This window comes from Pipistrellus hanaki (assembly GCF_964339955.1).
Source record: "Pipistrellus hanaki genome assembly, chromosome: 1".
Taxonomy (NCBI): domain Eukaryota; kingdom Metazoa; phylum Chordata; class Mammalia; order Chiroptera; family Vespertilionidae; genus Pipistrellus; species Pipistrellus hanaki.
Genome location: NC_140503.1, coordinates 99,364,756 through 99,383,290, shown reverse-complemented (window position 1 = coordinate 99,383,290; position 18,535 = coordinate 99,364,756). Strand labels below are relative to the sequence as shown.

Sequence of the window (18,535 nt, the reverse complement as noted above, 5' to 3'; positions counted from 1 at the left end):
GCAAAGGAACAATATCTTCTGCTAGCCTAGCATTTCTTTCTGGGAGAGAGCTTCCCTGAATCCAGACAATTCTTTTCCTCTCCATATGTGTCTGGTGCTTTTGAGCTGCTTTCCCTTTGCTGGCACTTAGGGTGAGTGTTTGTGAGAGAGTGTGTTTATACTGGAATCATTTAAGAGGACACCTGCATCTACGGCAGATATTTATCTTCCCTGGATGGAATCCCAACTGGTTTTCACAGCCAGTTATTGTGGGCACAGGAGGTCCAGGCTGGTGTGGGACTAGAATCCCTCACTCCCAAGGGGGAACTCTTGATATTTCTTTCGATTCTTAACTACCACTCCTGGGTGTAGGATCATCCCACTCTATTCTCTGCCCCTTCTACCAGTCTGGATGTGGTATATCCTTAGTTATAGGATTTCTGTTCAACTAGGTGTTTTTCAAGAATTGTTGTTCTATAATTTCGTTACAACTTTGATGTGGTCATGGAAGGAGGTGAACATAACATTTATATCTATTCTACTATCTTGACCAGAAATCTCTTTAAAATAAAACAACATTATGTGTGGGAAGCAAAGCAGGTGTACAGACCACCAATTTGCAACCTCTGGATGAGAAGAGAAATGCTCAGGGAATTGGAGGATGAGTAGGGTCAGTGTGGCCTAGGGAAGTATCTCTGGGCAAGAGAAGTTCTCAGAGTGCCCACTGGACTTTCCTGACCTGTCCCTCCACACCTTCATAACTGGGTCATCTGTGAACTTATTCCCTTCTCCACCTCATCGAAGTCAACATAGCCATCACTACCTCCTTTAAAACTCCTCCACAAGTAGTCTACAACTTGGCTCTGGGGAAAATTTTCCATCCTTACGGAGGTCTCCTGGGAGGGCCCTACCATTGGCCACAGTGAAACCTCATAAAAATCAGGGCTTCCAGGGCTCTTTCAATAGTTTCTCCTCAGCTGCTCCTCTAGTGACCTCCACCCTATGCTGCCTTCTTAGGGCTCAAGGTAGAGTGACTTGGTAGGTGAGCTGATACCTGGAGACTGGGTTTCTGCAGTGCGTTTAAGAGGACTGCAAGGAGGACACCTTACTGGGCAACAATATGTGAAACAGATCCACTTGGGACAGGAGCGGGAGCTGAGAGCCACAGGCAGGCTATGAATGTGAGCGCTTCTGGCAGGGAGTCAATCAGAACAAGCACAGTGGACAGTGGACCTGGGTCACCCCCTTGATCTCCTTAGCTAGTATGGCTAGGGACAGGTACAGGGGGAGAGGCGGGTGGTGATGGTGGCTGGGTATGTAGTCTCATTCAGGGCAGGCAGGTGGGCACAGTCAGGTCTTATCAGAATCTCAGTTAGCTTAACTGGGACAGGACAATGAAGCCTAGTGTCTCCACCCTCTCTGGGAAAAGAGGTCAAGTGAGAATGCACTACAGGGAAAAATGTTTAACCTACTTGTAAGACACAATGACTTGCAAGGGCTTTAGCATATCTGTTTTACTTACCAATGTGCAATTATGTGCTGTTCTTGACTGTTCATTACAGTGGATCCTCATTTATTGAGCTCTCTTAAATCCATTCTCTCAGCCTCAGACTAGACAGAAAACCCCATTCCTCCTCACACAGTCAGAGGATGGAGTGGTTCTGAAATTTCTTCCTGGTGCCATGGGACTCTCAAGTCCCTTATGCAGCACTCACATCATTACTGTCCTGTACCCTCTGTTTTAACAAGGCCTCTCTATAATCCCTGTGTGGCCACTCCAGCATTTTTGGCCCACTTCTATATGCCTAAGTTCCACTCCTTTGCAAATGAATTCTATTTCAGTTCCCCCATCCTCCCAAAAGGCTTTTCTAGATATTCCAGCCCAAACTAAAGCCAGTTTGGGCCAAACCAGAAAGAGGCTGAGGGCAGCCTAGTCTTGTAGGCTCTGCCAAAGATAGGAGAAGGGGAAAGGACACTCGACTTGGAGCTGTGTGGGTTGGTTGCCTAGTCATTGCCCTGGACTCAAAAGGAACTGGGGTGGGTTCTAGAAACCTGGGCTAATGCTCCCAGGGTCCTTAGTACTGAATTGAGGAGGGCAGGTCTGAGCCCTGGTGAGCACTGCTCAGTTGGCCAAGGGTAAATGTGGGCTCTGGCAATGTCTGATAGGGATCCTAGGGCCCTACAAGCTATGTGTATGGTAAGCAGAGTGAAGCGTAGAGTCAGGTCTTATTTCTGCACAGGGGCTGTTTATGTGGGGCAGGGTACTACACCTCGCTGAGTCTGTTTTCTCATGTGTAAAATGGTAATGGTCTCAGTTGTTTGGAGGGTTGTTATAAAGTAGGTAAGATAATTTATGTAAAGTGCCTAATGCATCAAATTGTATGTGTTCCAGAAACAGCAGCTCTTATGTAAGTCTAAATAATAAATAATAACAATTCCAAATCTCCAGCTCCACCGATTTCTGTGTGCAACTTTGAACAAATTCCTTATTAGCTCATCCGCTTCCTCACCTGTAAAATAAAGATTGTGGTTCATCCATTTATTCAATAATTACTGAGCAACTTATTATGTGTTGGGTGCAACTAAATCTGTCATTTAGTGTTAGCTAAAAAACATGGCACAGTGCTTGGCATATACTAGGTGGTTAATAAATGTCATTTTCTTACACAAGTTCCAGCTGGATGATGGAAGAAGGATAGAGGGCGGCAGGGGATGAGGTGAGGGACAGAGCAAGGGAATTTAGGAGGGGTAGTGGTGGAGATCTGTGTCTGCCTTGAATTCCCAGCTCCCCCGGCCCTTGTCCCTTCCATTGACAGGGTCTCACTTTGTCTCTAAGGGTGGGGGATGGTGCTGGGGCCTCTGAATAGTTTGTCCCCCTTTCTGTTCCTTGGTCCCATCAGACCTCTGTAGACTACATGGTCTATCTCTTGCCTGTAAATTAGGGGTGTCGAACTCAATCAGAGAAGGGGCCAAAATCTAAAATCCAGCCTAAATTGCGGGCCGAATGGTTTACTGAACAGTCATAAACTGACAGCGGAGTGCAGTGATGACAGCGCGGTGCGGGCCACATTGCAAGGCCTGGCGGGCTGGATTTGGCCCGTGGGCCTTGTGTTTGACACATGCTATAAATGGAGACAATGAGGTCTCCTCATTCTCAGACATTGGAGACACTGCAATGTGCCCACCTCATTAAAGTGGTGTTAGGCTGAGGAACTTCCCTCATTCCTCCCAATCCCAGAGTGGTCTCCTTATCAAACTGGCCCCCTATCTCATGCTCCTGGCTTCTTTTCCAGGGACCACAGGCTGGACTCACCACCACCTCTGGCTTCCCAGCACCGAAGCCCCATACCTCTTTGTTATGACTTTTCTCAGCTGCTGGGCCACACCAGATCAGACCCTTCTAGGGAGTTGTGTGTATGTATGTACACAAACAACATGAGACCTGGCACATAGGAGGCCTACAATAAAAGCTGATTGAATGAATGCTCCCTCTGCAAATGGGGCTCATTCATTCATTCATTCATTCCGCAAACATTTATTTAATACATAATCCATTTGGTGCCAGGCTCTGTGTCAAGGGCCATCAATAGTAGCCAAGTTCTCCAAAGAATGAATGGCATTCACAGTTTTTCTGCTCCCAATACCCACATCCCACCAAAGGCCCATCTGGCTCTCAGACCCCAGCCCCTCCCACACCCCCAGAGACCAGGGCACTGTCTCCACCAGGGATATGACTATAGCATATGTTTGAGTACCAAGTCACTGAGTTTGGAATCAATCCTGGTGCCATATCTATCCTGTGCCCTTAGGCAAGTTACTAACTTCCCAGAGCTTTAGGTTCCCCATCTTGAAAACAGATGTAAATATAATTGCTTATCTCATATTTGCCAAGTGGGATAAATGCAGTAAAGCATATGCTTAGGACATGCCCACTGCATAGTAGGTGCTCAATGAACATGAGCTATTATGATTATGACCCCTCCACAGCACTGCTTGTCACAAGTCTGAACTCACAGTAGATGGTCAGTAAAATAAGACTTCCTGTAAACAGGGAGATCTGATGGGACATTCTGGGTAAAGAAACCCAGAAACTGGCAAAGAGCTGGTGAAGAGCAGTGAGAGACTACCTGGAGGAGCAGGTAGGTCTGAAGGAAATCCCCAGGATGTCTGTGTCTGCCTCCAGGACAGGGAGCTCACTACTCTGAAGCAGTGTATTTTGTGCTTACCAGCTCTGATAGTCACAGTTCTTTGCATAAGTGACCACATTCTGTCTTTCAAGTCATAAGAAAACCCCAGGGACCCAGGAGTGAGGCTCAGACTAGTTGTGGCATATATACAAGGGTAGTCAAGTACTTTTGGGGCCTTTGAAACCTATGCCCACTTCAATACCTACTTTCCCCTCTTCCAGAACACTCTCACACTACTGCCCCATTTGGAGCAAGTAGCCAGGTGTTGGGTGTTAGCCATAGCCACATGAAATCACACAGAGAGAAGTGGGGTTGGGTCTCTCAGGAGAGAACAATGCCTTCCACAGGGTTCTCTCAGTTTCTTCCTGGTGAAATGCGTGCTCTCTGCAGATTTATTTATTTATTTTAACTGTTGTAAAGCTGTGAGACAAACAATCTGTGAGACAAATGCATCCCAAAGCTAGATGCGTCCATACCTGGGCAGGGCCTGTCCCTCTTCACTGTCAGGCAGTGCAGGATCCAGCCGGCCATCCTTCAGGGGAGCCCCTGGCATATATCCTTTGAGCCAGGGTCCTATCACTAATCAATACCACTGCTCAAGAGTTTACCTGGGACTGAGGGAGGAGTTCAGACCTCTTATTCTCAGGTCTTGGCAGGAACAGCTTCCCTGTGTTTCCACTCTGGAGGCTACACTCTGGCTGGCCATTTAGGGTCCAAGGAGAGATCCCAACACTGCAAGGCAGGCCTCCTAGGCCTGGCCCTTCTCATTCTGATAGCATCCCTGGCAACTGCCCCAAACTGGGGGCTGGACAGTACCTCTTTTGCCATGCTCTCCTGGGTGCCCTTCTGACATTCCCTGGCAGGCTGTACCTCTGCTTTCATTGAATGTGCATCAGGGAGGCCCTGAGCAGTGACATCCTTGCACTGCCATCACTTCTTCCTCCCTGCTCTGAGCTATTGGAGACCAATAACTCGTGGAGACCATAAAGCTATGGCCCAGTTGATGGCAGTGGCTTCTTTCCCACCCCACTCAGGGATCTCAGCCCTGGAAAACACTGGAATCTGAGTTGGGGCGCCACTGACCACATCCCCATCTTGTTGAAGCCCCACAGCAGTTGGTGAGGTAGATGAACATTATCAGAACCCCTTCATAGATTAGGTAGATAGGCTCAGAGAGTAAAATGGACTTTCCCAAGATCACACAGCTACTAGATAGCAGAGCCAGATATAGTGGAAACCATGTGCTCAAGGGGGGAGGGGAGCGGAGGGGCACAGGCTCTGTGACCTTGGGCCAGTTACTTCTCTGAATCTCTTCTCATTTGAAAAATGGAAATAACAATACTTCCTGTCTTGTCAGGCTACTGTGAAAATTAAATTATCAATAAATTATGCCATACAATGTATTTAGCATAGTAGCAACATGGAGATCTGCTCAGTAAATGTGGCAATGGTTGGGATTATTAGCCCAATGATATTCAGATGCTGTCTGTTTGGACCATGCCCCAAATTAAGCTTTGGTACCTCTAGGCTCCCATATGTCTTTGTTGGTGTCATTCATGATCTGCCAAAGTGAACTCAGGGTCCCAGTATGGAGGAGCAGTGGTAGAGTGGGGTCATTAGATTCCTTCCTGGGGCTGCCTGCCTGCTGACAGGTCAGGGGCCTATCTCTGGCCCATGGTGGCTGCTACCTGTTTTCTCACATGGACCTCAGCAGCACTCCGGGCCTTGCTGGGGCTTTGCCACGAGTCTTTGATCTCTAGAGGACAAGGCTGAGCAGGGAGCTACCCACTTAAGTGATGCCACTCAGTCTCATGCACATCATGCCCTGGCTTTGGACACTGCTCCTTCAGAGTCTGCATCCTGCAGATGAATCCCTCCAGGATATGGTCCAGGCCAGCAGCCTGACATTTGGACACCCCCTTCAGGAGCACTGCAATGGGAAGGAAGGTTCTAGACACACTTCGTGGAACCAGTAGGGAAGTAAGATGAGCTCTGAGAAAGCTTTGGGGCCTGTGGGACTGGATACTCAGCATTTTAAAATTTTATTATTACTGTGTTTGTTTAAATATATATGTGTTTGTGTGTGTGTATGTGTGTGTGTATATATATATATATATATATATATATATATATATATATATAAATATATATATATATATATATATATATATAACTTTATATACTTCCCCCCACCCAATCCCAGTCCCCTCCAACCCCTAATTTTTCCCTTTGGCTTTCTGTCTGGAGGCTGTGTAGGGAAGCACTGTCTGCGTGCTCTTGTCTGACACTGTTTGGGTGCTGCTGTTCCTCATGATCCTTCGCGTCTGCTCAGGGACCAATGAGCATTGTCCAGTCAGTGTAGGGCGCCTTGGCTTGTTGGGGGCCGGGGAGGTCTTGAGGGGGCCCACATGGGTCTCTGTATTGGGAGGCTCTGGTGACAGGCCCACCTCCTCCTTTGCTGCTGTCTCCTCACCATCCCCCTCTTCATCGTCACAGCACAAAGCATGGTAGAGCACTTTGTCACTGAAGCGCACTCTCTCCCGTGTGCCTGGGGTTCGCTGGGGCAGTTGCCCCTTGAGAGGGCCGGTGCTGAAGGCCTCCTCACTGGAGGAGTCTGGAGTCTCCACCCGTGGCCCATTAGGAATGGGCATGCCACCGTTCATGAGTCGGCAATCTGAACCAGCCCCTGGTTGTGTTGGTTCGGGGGCATCCATGGAATCTGAAGGGGTAGAGACATCCAGGAAGGAGCAGAACTCCCAGCTGTCTGAGAGGATGTCAGCTGTCATGAAGTCCAGGTGGCCCAAGTCAAAGGGGCCACCTACACCGGCTTTGTCGCTGCTGGAGGTACTGCTCACAGTGGCTGTGGTCCAGTCATCTGGCTCCAGTTCAAAATCGAAGTCTGAGGTTAACTTGTCTATCTGGCTCACCACCTGTCCAGGGAAGGGCAGAAGTATTAGAGCGGCCAGGCCAGACCTGGCATCACTTAGGTGTGAGCATGTGCCCCCCTCCATGACATCCTCCCTGATGATGTCCCTACAGGATGGCAACTGGACTTGAGGTCACAGGCTGTTTGCTCTGTGAAAGGCCCAAACTGGACCAGGGTGAACAGAGCTTGTTTTTCATTCCTCAGTCTCTTGGGTGGAGGAGGGACTGTCTTCTAGACTGTACTCCATCCATTCACATAGCCCTCTCCCCCTAGCCAGCTGCTGTTCTAAGGGGAGAGGTACAGGGGGTTATAGGCTCTGGTGCTCAGAGCTTGATCTTCCTATGACTGAAAAGGCTATTTAAAGAGGGTGGTTAATAGATGAAAGGATTAGTGTAGTAAAGGTTAAAGGGGGCCAAGTATATAGTGATGGAAGGTGATTTAACTTTTTTTGGGGGGGCACACATTGCAATATACAGATCATGTATCATAGAAATGTACATTTGAAACCTATGACCCTATTGACCAGTATCACTCCAATAAATTTAATCAGAAAATAAAATAAAAAATAAAGAGGGCTGAGAGACTCCAGGAAACCCACTTAGTGGAGAGGTGGGAAAATGATATGGGGTGCTCTGAGGAAGCATTCTGGGCCAGCCTGTGCAGCTGGTCAGTGACTGTCCCTCAAGGGTCTCCATCACTCCACCCCTACCCCTCAGAGCATTCTCCCTCCTTCCTCTCCCTGGTCTCTGATGACTGGAGATCAATCCTGGCTTGTTGGGGAATGAATACAACAAGTATTATTTGGTAAGCAATAAAAAAAACCCATCCATTCTGGGCCCAGAGGTGCCTGTTAAATGCACTTGGGATGGGAGGGGAGACAATTCAGCTGCAACCTGTCCACTCTACAAAGACTAAAGCTCTGACTCCATGCAGGCAGCCCTGCCAATGGACATCCCCTGACCTTGGCCACTGTCAGCACTTGAGTCAGGAATGAAGATAATAGGGAAAGGAGAATCAAGAAGAGGAGAGAGTCTTCAGGCCAAAAACAAAAATAGCAAAACATCAAAAGCAAAGTAGAGGAACCAAGAGACCCAGAGACAAAGGCATATGCAGTGAGTCACAAGCCCAGGGCCTCTCCTGGTATTCTTACCTGGAGTCAGATAAGCCAGTTAATTGATTACCTAATCAACAAAACTTTATTGAGGACCACAACTGTCCAGAGATGTGCTAGGTATTTGGTGAGGAGTGGGGGTGAGGAATGCCCCACAGCAAAAGAAGAAAGCAAAGACAAAACTGAGGGGTCAAGAGGAGTCTGGGTCACTGGGATGTCTTCTTGGTTAGGGGGTCAGGAGACTCCATGCAGGTGACCTGGTCAGTTAATTTCCCACTTAGGTCTCAGTTTTGCAATCTGTAAATGGGAGTTGAGTGAACTGGTTGATATCCAAGGTTCCTTTCATCGCTGTGATCTTAGGAAAGGGTTCTGTAGGGCATTGGCGATAAAAGTGATATGATCTCCCATCTCTGAGCACCTACTTATATGTCAGACTTTCCACCCATGAGATCATAGTTAATGGGCCTGAGGCGCCAGTCAATGGGGAAGCTGAGATTACTGCCTTCGCCACACCCCTGCAAGACTGCACACTGCTCCAAGTGCTACTGTGATTTCTGGGGATGAGTAGGCAATGGGCATAGGGCTCCACCCTCCAATCTGGCCACCTCTTCTAAGTCTCTCACTCCAGTGACTCCCCCTACCACAGAGAAGGTCATATCCCCCAGAAGTCCTTGCTCAACCCAATCCACACCCGAGGGCTGATAAGGACCCTGGCCTCAAACTAGAATGTGTATCAGCCCACTCTCCAGAGTTTGATTTTTTAGGTTTTGGGTAAGGTTTGAGAAAGTGTAGATCTAACAGGCTTCCCTGTGCTGCTGCTGTTGGTCTGAGGACAAAGTCTGAGAACCACTGACCAAGGTACCTGATATTTAAGCTGATGAAGAAATAGCACCCCACGGCATTGCTGCTTCAGGAGTGTCCTCTCGCTGCTGGGCAGCCACACCCTCCAATTACACTCCCCAGAGCAAGCTAGCTGCTGATAGTCTGCTGCTGCACAAGAGAAGGCAACAATAGCAGGAATCTGGAGTTAAATTTCCTGGCTGTAGGGGCACAGATTTGGCTGAGGCTAGGCCAGGCCCAGAAGCTAGGCTCCTAACATCCTGTGAGGAAGATCCAGGGAGCACAAGGCAGGATTTCTGAAGCCTTCAGGCCTGAACATACCCCCCATCCAAGAGACCCTTCTCAGGTGGCCTTCACATTCAGGCCCTTCCTCTCCTCCCTTAGAACACCCTCTCTGGTTCCACCCTGGGGGTGTGGGAGAAGTCTCATTTTCCTCCCCTATAAAGTGGGATGATGCTCTTTGCCTCACCCAGTTGGTGGAGATTTAATAGATATGAATGTGCATTAGACTGCAGAGTCAGCACATATAAGCATCTAGGAACCTGGGCTCTGGAGCCACACCTAGGGTCCAACCTTGGCATCATAACTTACTAGCTTTATTACCTTAGCCAGGTTGCTCAATGTCTCTGTGCGTAAGTATCCTCAGCCAAGGAGAATCCTAATAGTACCTACTTGTTAGGCTGTTGCGATGATTAATGATGTGATGCACAGAAAGCATGTAAAATAATATCCACCATGGACATTGAGAGCCAACATGTAACAGGTACCAGACCCAAGAGCTGATGGAAACCAGTTCTTCTCAAAGGAATGACACTCTGATGGGGATGTTTCCAGTGCCTGTGGCAGAATAATGGGACATGTTGGGCCTTTCAAGCCCCAACACATGGGTGGAACCTATGTTCCATGAAGTAGGGCTGTTTCCAAATGGAAACAGAAGGGGTTCTAAAAGCCAAATGGTTGAGGCTCAGAAGAAAATCTGGCTCAGTTTTAGGTGGTGTAGTTCAAACATACTTGATAAATGACATAAGTAAGGATCAGAAAGGGAAGTGAGATGCTCAGGGTACCCAGATTGTATGCAGAGCCTGGTCAGTCCATAACTCTACCTGTCCTTGGTGCCTCTCATTTCATGGGGCCCATGGGAGGGCAGGAGTCAGGCAGGCCCGAGGCTACCTGCCTCTCTGGATGTCTTGAAATCTGTAATTTCTGCCTGAGATTTAATAATCATTTTGCCTGCATGTAACTTGAGACTGTCTTAGAGTACAGGCAAAATATCTATATACACAGAATAAAAGAGGGGAAGTGGGGGAATGGAGAGAGAAATGAAACCATAAAAATCACAGAATCCTACCACCTCAAAGCCAGAAGGGACTGGAGACACTGTTGAGTCCACCCTTCTTACTGTGTTTAGTGATAGGGAAGTGAGGCCCAGCGACTATAATGAGCTGACCTGAGACCAGAAGTCAGGAGTCCTGACTCCTGGGCCTGATCTTTTAAGAACATGAATTACCTGCTCAAGAGGAGGCAAGAGGGAACACTTGAGAGAAGGGCAGGAATGAGGGCTGAGACAAAATCCCCCAGGGGGGCCCAGGTGACTCAGCCTCTGTCCTGGTCACAGCTTTAGCTCCCCTCATCTGAACAACTGCATCACACTCATCTAGTCAAAAAGTCAACAGGACCACGGCACCCCTCCACTTCTAGCACTCCTGTGCTCCCCAAACTTATGGACCTCCAAACACCGCCCACACCAAGCCTGTCTCCTTACCACACCTATACACATACACCCTGAGTTCACTTCTGCCTCTGGGCCTCACCTGAATGCCTCACACCTTTCTTACTCATTCTATCTCACTTCCTATGGAAGTCCTCCTTGATCCCCAGTTGAGAACAGGTTTCCTATGAAAGGCTCTCAAAGTACCTCATACCTTTCCTTAAAATATTATCTAGTATTTATCACTGCTACAATATTTTAAGCATATAGGTTACAATGTGGTTGATATCTTCTCCTCACAAGGAGTGGGCCTGGAAATGCACCACCACCATGCATCCCCAGTTTGGTAGAGATTGGTACTCTTTACAATACAGCCATTAAATGACTAGATGGGTTGAGACATCTTAATAAAAATTGCTGAGAAGTTCTTTTCTGAGAAAATGCGCCATGGTCCTGGACACCACAATACTGCCTGCCCCAGCCCCAGCTGCCTCTCCAAGAAAAGCATGGATGTGTTCCATCAAACCCTAGAGTCAGGACCAAGGACTGGGGAATCTACCTCTATTTCCTGTCTCCCCCTCCCTCCCCACCTCTGGCCCCTCACTTTTCTTGACAAGTTGCTACCTCCTTCTCTTCCGTCTAGCTCCCTGGGCAGCTGATTATATAACTAGGGATTCTGCAATATTTATGACAACTGATTACTTTTTAATTCTGTGACTACGTTATTTATCTTCCTGGGGGCTGTGAAATTGGGAAGGGGGAGAGAGGTGACTGTGATTTTTGACTCTCATTAATGCAATTTGGCCTAATTGGCCCCGGAGCTTTGTGAATCTGTCTGGAGGAGGAGGATGCAAAGGGAAAAGGGAGGTGAAAAGAAGAAAAAATCTGCACAATTCTTGCTGAGCTGTGGGTGATGGAGCTGACCCACTTTGGCACCACTCTGTGATCCCCAGCCTCTCCTGCTCCAGCTGCCATGTGGCTGGGCCACATTTATCTCCTGCTGTATGTCCTATGGCTCTCCTGGCTACCTCATATACAGCACCTTGCTGATGGGATAGCACAATTGCATGAGCCTCATTCCCAAGAAAATCAGGTGTGTGTGTGTGTGTGGGGGGGGGGGGGGGGGGGGTCTTCATTGCCACTCCAGGCTGCAAAAGGATTTTGCCTGCCCTCCACCCTCTGGAGGTGTTCAGACCAAGGTGGGCAACTGTGCCCTTAAGTTATATCCTGCCCAATCGCCAGTGATGGTGTGAGTGATAAAAGTGGTCAACACAAGAACATTTTGAGTCCCATGCTGAGTGACATCTTGGGGGAGGGGTAACCAAGAGGGAGGTCAAGTACCTACTCAAGGTAAGCTCAACATTTGGGGGGCCAAGAACAAGGTCCTATACCCCTGCCTTTGTGGGCTCCCAATTAGTAGGGAACTGGGAGAACAGTGGAGAGGCAGATTCCCACAGAGAAACACAATGAGATTCCTGGAGAGTGTGTGGGATTCTTATAGGACAAAATCCAAATTTTGTACTGTGACCTGCATGCCCTGTGTGCCCTGGCCTCCTGCTCTCCTTCCCTAGTTCCCTCTGCTCCAAATGCATCAGCTTCCTTGCTGATCCTGACTATGCCAAGGATACTTCCTTCTCAAGACCAGCTGCTCCCCCTGCTTGGAGGCTCATTTCCAGATATCCATTTGACTTGTATGTATCCTCACTTCCTTTGGGTCTTTGTTCAAACGCCATCTCTTTGGAGATCTGCTTCCCAACCCCATCACAACCCCTTTCCTTCGCCAGAAGAGGGTAGGACTGCCTGCTGCGGGCCCTGGGCCTGACCTCCCTGATCATGGCTAAGATGCCAATGTGACTCCAAAAGAACAAGGGCTTACACAGAGCTGAGGAGCAGGCTAGTGCTAGAACAGTCATCAATAATATCTAACAGATATGCAGCTAGTTTTGTGCCCGTCACTGTGTGAAGTACATTGTATATAATATCACATTTAATCCTCACAACCACTGTAGAGCTGGTGATGATGATGAGGCATACTATTCTGTATTTTCATTTTAGAGACGCAAAAGAAAAGCACAGAGAGGTAAAGTAACTTTCCTAAGTACACACAGCTAAGAAGGCAGTGAAGATCATATGTGAACCAGAGACATTTGGCTGCAAAGCCCAAGCTCAGCCCCTAGGCTAGGGGTGTCGAACTCAATCAGAGAAGGGGCCAAAATCTAAAATCCAGCCTAAATCGCGGGCCGAATGGTTTACTGAACAGTCATAAACTGACAATGTCATAAACTGACAGCGGAGTGCAGTGATGACAGCGCGGTGCGGGCCACATTGCAAGGCCTGGCGGGCTGGATTTGGCCCGCGGGCCTTGTGTTTGACACATGTGCCCTAGGCTGTACTGCTTCTCCAAATTATGATCCACAGAATTCTGAGGAGCTTAGAGAGCCTGCTGGGATTGGCCTAGCACCTGGAGTACTGGGGACTTAGGAGAAATGAAGGCTAGCTAATTATTGACTCACATCCTCTCCAGCACAATTTTTGCTTTTAAGACATTTTTATATTCCTCACCTCACTTAGTCCATAAAAATATTTTCCCCAATCGTGGGACAGAACTTTCCTCCTATCCCTTGGGGAGAGTCAGGAGTTTGGGGAAACAGGAGATGCATGGGAGAGGGAACTCCAAATCCTTCAGGGGTGTGAGTAGGTGTTGGTCCCCCAATATGTCCTTGTAAGATCACTCTGAAGTATGATTATCATCACTCCCATTTCAGAGATGAGCAGACTGAGGCTCGGGGGCCTGGGGAACAGTGCTTTAGTGCTGCTCATCTTTCTATGATGCTCAAGAGGATGAGGAGGCTCTGCTATGATCCATGGCATGTGGGGAAGGGAGCAGCAGATGGAGGAGGATAGCAGAGGCAATATAGCTAAGCCCTTCCTCTCTGCCAGCCTTCCTCCCTTATCAAGCACCCTGCACTGCCCTCTGGCAGTCTTGTATGTAAATCCTGGCTTCACATCTAAGTGCTTCACCCTCTAGAGCACATGTGTCAAACACAAGGCCCGCGGGCCAAATCCAGCCCGCCAGGCCTTGCAATGTGGCCCGCACCGCGCTGTCATCACTGCACTCCGCTGTCAGTTTATGACATTGTCAGTTTATGACTGTTCAGTAAACCATTCGGCCCGCAATTTAGGCTGGATTTTAGATTTTGGCCCCTTCTCTGATTGAGTTCGACACCCCTACTCTAGAGAACAGAATTCAGTTGGTGAAGTCTGTGCTGTGCTGCCCATCATGCCATCTCTAGGACCTGCCTAGGGGATGGGGAAACTCTGAGACCTGGGCCGTCCCCCCCCCACCCCCCCCCCCCCCCCCCGCTACCCCCTTCCCAGCTGAGTGCCATTGGCAGTGGGCAGGTGGTAGCACACAGGGTAGATTCTGGTTGCCATAGCAACCTGTCAGAGTTTTGGGTGGAGGCACATGGCCTATAGTGGGTAATGGGGGGAGGGAACTCATCTTTCTCTGTCCTGGCTCAGGCCTCTGGGTTGCACAGTACATGAACCTGAAGCTCTGCTGTTCAGGACATGGGAATGGGTTGAGTGTGTGTGCTGAGAAGAGAGGGAGAGGATATCTCAAAAATCTGCAAGTAAATCCTAGTGCTTCTGATCTTCCTGCCTCACTCCCTAAAGGGCATCCCCCCAGAGTATCACAGGATGAGCATAAGGTCTCATGTCTAGAAGGTCCCTAACGAAATGGAAAGAGGTTGCCCACCTGTTGAAGCTCCAGAGCAGGAATCAGGACCTGAGTTCTACTGAGCACTCCTGGTAGGCTCTGTGACCTTCAACAAGCCCCTATCCCTCTCTGGGCCTCAATTTCTTCAACTGTAAATGGATAGGCTGGTCTGGATGACCTGTGTGATGCCTTCAAGCTCTGGTTGGTTCTGTTGGGAGTGAGGGTTGGGGTGGGGGTGGGACGAGTAGATGCCTGCAAGATGCTTAGCTGGTCAGTTGGGAGTAGGCTCTGTACTATATCAAAACTGAGCCCCAGGCTTAGAATCCATCCTAGTTCTTTCTGGGTAGGCCTGCTGGGGCATAGGTCCCATGGCTCTGCTCAAGACGGAGACTCTGGACAGTTCCCATGACTGATGGAACCACAGAACATCTGAAATAGATGGGGGTGGGGAGGCATGAAGTGGAGATGGTAGTCCTTCGGACCAATGATGAGTTACTCATAGGCATTGACCACTAAATTGGATTCCCCAGAGATGTTCAGCCCACACCCCAGACAGTCCAGTTCATGGGCAGAAGCACCACATCTCTCTCTTCCTGTCTCCTGAGGAAGGACTTCATGGCAGGCTCCATGAGGCTGACTCTGGGCAGAGAGGCTGCCTGTCCAACCTTAGTTCCTGGACCAAATCTCCACTCTGAAGATTCAAACACCCCCTGCTCCTTAACTCTTGGGCCAGGCTAGAAGACCACTTTGCCAGTCTGGAGTTGGTATCCACCACCACCCCTGTTCCTCAATCTTCCTAGAGCCCTCATCTCCCTACACATCTGGCTGGGAAAGTCTGAACCCATAACTCCAATTCAGTCACTCTCCCTAACATCTCTGCAGGGGCCCTACAAGGAGTTGAAATTTGCCTAAAGCCCACCTGGCTGGCATAATGGTACTCAGGGGTACTCAGGCCAATGGCTCAGAACCCTGGTCATCATGCATTTTGGGCTCAAACACAGCCCAGGGGGCAGGACTGAGGACATGTGTACTTCATTACCTGAGCAATGTGGGAAGCGTTAAGTAAATCGGGCTCTACTTAGAGGGACACACATCCTAGGCTCTCTGCGTGACTTTTCAATCTTGGCCAAAAATGTTCAGAACACAGGATGGGGATACATCCCTTTAGAGTACATTCCTGCCCCTGCCAGTGTACATAGGAACTCTTGATACCCACTAGCAGCTCCCTAGACTCATTTCTACTTCAGGGTAGGGAGGACCTAATTTTTTCAGGATCAAGTGTTCTGTAATATCTGGGGAATGCTCCAAGCAGTGGGGACTGCCTCATTAAACCATCTACACTCTCCCAGGGCCCCTTGTGACCAGCAGGTGGTGGGGTCAAAGGTAAAAGCTTAGGCTTCTGAAGAGATTATTGTGGAATTCAGTCCTTATTGGCTATCTTGGCAGACGAATCATAACCACAGAGCCATGGGCCCATTACATGCTGTCCAAATGCTCTCTGCAACACTGAGATCCCCTCCTCCCCTGAGCTATTGTGAAATTTTTAGCAGAGCAGACTTGGAGAAAGGAGAATAAGACAGAGGTACCCAGCAAAGTGGCACGCACACACACACACACACACACACAGACATATATGCCAGAGTATGTTTTCGTGCCAGGCCCAGGAAAACTGGTTTAGGGTCCATCTGGCCCCTCACTCACCTCCCTGAGCTCCTTGGCCACTTCCTTGAGCTCCCGTAGGATGCCCTCCAGCTGTCCGATAACCATCTTCATGCGCTGTCGAATCCGCTCACGTTCACCACCACTGCTGGGGTCGACACTGGGCTGCCCGAGGTCTGGGGTGCCCCGAATGTTCATCCTTCACCACGTGGCTGCAGGCCTGCCCATACTCCCCCCAGCCAGGCACACACTGCGTCTGCCTCCACAGAGCCCACCTCAGCCAGGCAGTGCTCCACATCTTAACGGCCCCCCAGCCTACGCTGGCCCTGGGTGGCCCTCACCCAGTCCCTGACTCCTGCCACCCCGCTTCCTTTGCCTCTGGATGGGGAATGGAACACCCAGAAGGAGACAGAATCTGACCCAAGGGGCCAAGATGAGGACATAGAAGGGGAGGGGGAGGGGGCTTCGGTCTCAGGAGGCCTTCAGGACTTGAAGTGCCTATAGGTATGCTAGACTGATGTCTAGCTGAATCTGGACACAGAGGCAGGGGGATGACTCTGCAGGGACTAAGGGTAAGAGATGCCCTTGGGATTGGGGAAGGCAGCACAATCCCCTCACGATTCTTGGGCAGTTGCAAAGGCAGAGGTCTCTGGTTGCAAGTGACATCTGCAGAAGAACTGTGCCTGGGTTCTTCCAGCTGTGGAGGGGGCTCCAGATGTGGACAGCTCTGGGAAGGGAGCTGGACTGGAGGAGGGCAGCCCCCTGCAGAGAGAGCAAGCCTGGCATCAGCCCTCCCAGGCTGCAGCATCAGCCAGCAATGCTGCTGCCTCCATACTCTCCACAGCCGGCACCCTTCCTCGCTGGGGATTTGTTTTTCTTTGTGGGAAGGGATGGTGGAGGCAGATGGCCTACAGCACAGCCTCTCTTTGGGAAGAAAGAGGGAGCCCCTGCTTTTGAGGCAGAAGTCCTCAGCCTGTGATGGGGCACAGAACATCAAGTCCCCCAAACACCCCTCCCAGCCAGGCCTTTCTCTGGAGGTTCACCAGAGGGTCTCTCCAGTCTCAGTCCTCCCTCATAGCGCCCCCAGAGTGCCCTCGTTCCCAGCAGACCCTCCCTTTCCCAGCCCAGCCTTCCCTTAGAACCCCCGGACTCACCGAGGGTGAGGGCACCAGCCTGCCTTCCGAGTAGCGTGGGGGCCAAGCCCCAAGATGAGGTTGGGGGAGGGGGGCAGGCTCCCTAGGGTGGGCTTCTTTCTCTGGACCCTTCAGCCCCTGGCCTCAGGGAGGTCTTCAGAGCCGCCCCGGAAGACATATGGGCGGTGGGAGTGGCGGGGCCTCCGCGCTCCCTGACTGGGGGGCAGGAAAAATGTCCCTCAAACCCCGTCAGGCGCCGGGTGAGGAATGGGGAGAAGGGTCTGATGAGTCTGGGGCTCTCAGGCCACAGGTGACCCGGGCGTAGGGCGTCCCGGTGCGTGAGCCAAAGTAGCTGGGATCGGGGGCACCGGGATCCCCTCAGACCGCGCCCGGCATCCCCCGGGCTCGGTACGGTCCAAGCTTCGCTCGGTCCAGTCCAGAACGGTATGAGCCGGCACCTCTGGGTGCCCCGGACGCACTCAGCCCGGGCCCAGGATGTCCGCGCTTCCGCACCTCGGCGCCCCGAGGGTCCGAGCAGCCCAGCCCCGCGCTCGGCCGGCGGCCAGAGAGCTGCCGCCGTCCTCCGCGGCCCGGGAAAGGCCGAGGGACTGGTCCCCGCTGCCCGGCCCGGAAGGCGCGGGCGAGGGGCCCGGCCGGCTGGGCGGCAGCCCGGGCGCGGGCGGGAGGGGCGCGAGGCGGCGGAGAGGAGGCGACGGGAATGGAGAAGGCTCGGCGCGGCAACTGGGAGGCAGCCCGAGACCAGCGGCCGCCGCCTCCCGCCGGCTCCCACCCGCTCGCCGCCTCCCAGTCCCCGGCGCCGGGCCGCTGCCGGAGGGGCACAGGCGCCGCCTGGGGCTGGGCCTCCCTCCGCGGCCTCGCCTTGACCTGCCCCGCCGGACTCCGCGGGCCCGGGCCGCTCCTCGAGGGTCGCCCCGCGCCTCCGGCGCCCGGCCACCTCCCGTCCCCACCGGATGGCCGCCCGGCGGGCGCTGCTCCCTCCCAGACCCCGGGCTCGGCGGCCCCGCTCGCTCGGCGCCGGCAGAGAAGGGCCGCCCCGCGCGGGGAGGGAGCTTTTAAAGAGACACACACACCTCCCAGTGCCGAGCGCGCGTGCTGAGCGTGGTTCTCGCCACCTCGGCGGTGGGGAGATGTCCTTCGCTGGCGGGGCTGGAGGCGGACTAGCTCGGCTGGAATCCGCTGACCTCGGGGCATGGAGGGACAGCAGGCTATAGACTTAACCCTTTCCCACCTTTCCAGACACTCCCAGTACCCCT

The 18,535-nt window shown here is 51.2% G+C and overlaps 1 protein-coding gene across 3 annotated transcripts; it reads right to left on the bottom strand.

The window, feature by feature from the left end:
• Nucleotides 1–6,337: 6,337 nt before the first annotated feature.
• Nucleotides 6,338–18,317, bottom strand: INSYN1 (inhibitory synaptic factor 1). 3 transcript variants are annotated; one of them, XM_084906364.1, is made up of 3 exons: nucleotides 16,171–16,285; nucleotides 14,509–14,677; nucleotides 6,338–7,096 (listed from the first exon to the last, which is right to left on the bottom strand). In XM_084906364.1, the coding sequence occupies exon 3, from the start codon at nucleotides 6,950–6,952 to the stop codon at nucleotides 6,383–6,385; it is 570 nt and encodes a 189-aa protein (XP_084762490.1). In that variant the 5' UTR covers nucleotides 6,953–7,096; nucleotides 14,509–14,677; nucleotides 16,171–16,285; the 3' UTR covers nucleotides 6,338–6,382. The 3 variants fall into 3 exon arrangements, with proteins under 3 accessions (XP_084762490.1, XP_084762489.1, XP_084762488.1); XM_084906363.1 differs by lacking the exon at nucleotides 14,509–14,677 and adding an exon at nucleotides 17,283–18,317 and having other exon boundaries at nucleotides 6,339–7,096; nucleotides 16,171–16,304; XM_084906362.1 differs by lacking the exon at nucleotides 14,509–14,677 and adding an exon at nucleotides 17,283–18,316 and having other exon boundaries at nucleotides 6,340–7,096; nucleotides 16,171–16,890.
• Nucleotides 18,318–18,535: the final 218 nt, after the last annotated feature.

What these genes read in the sequence shown, in the direction of transcription:
- INSYN1 (XM_084906362.1), bottom strand. Translation starts at nt 16,326, where the DNA reads ATGAACATTCGGGGCACCCCAGACCTCGGGCAGCCCAGTGTCGACCCC. An exon ending in TGGCCAAGGAGCTCAGGGAG is followed by an intron (nt 7,097 to 16,170) that starts GTGAGTGAGGGG and finishes TTCCCTGGACAG; the next exon opens with GTGGTGAGCCAGATAGACAA.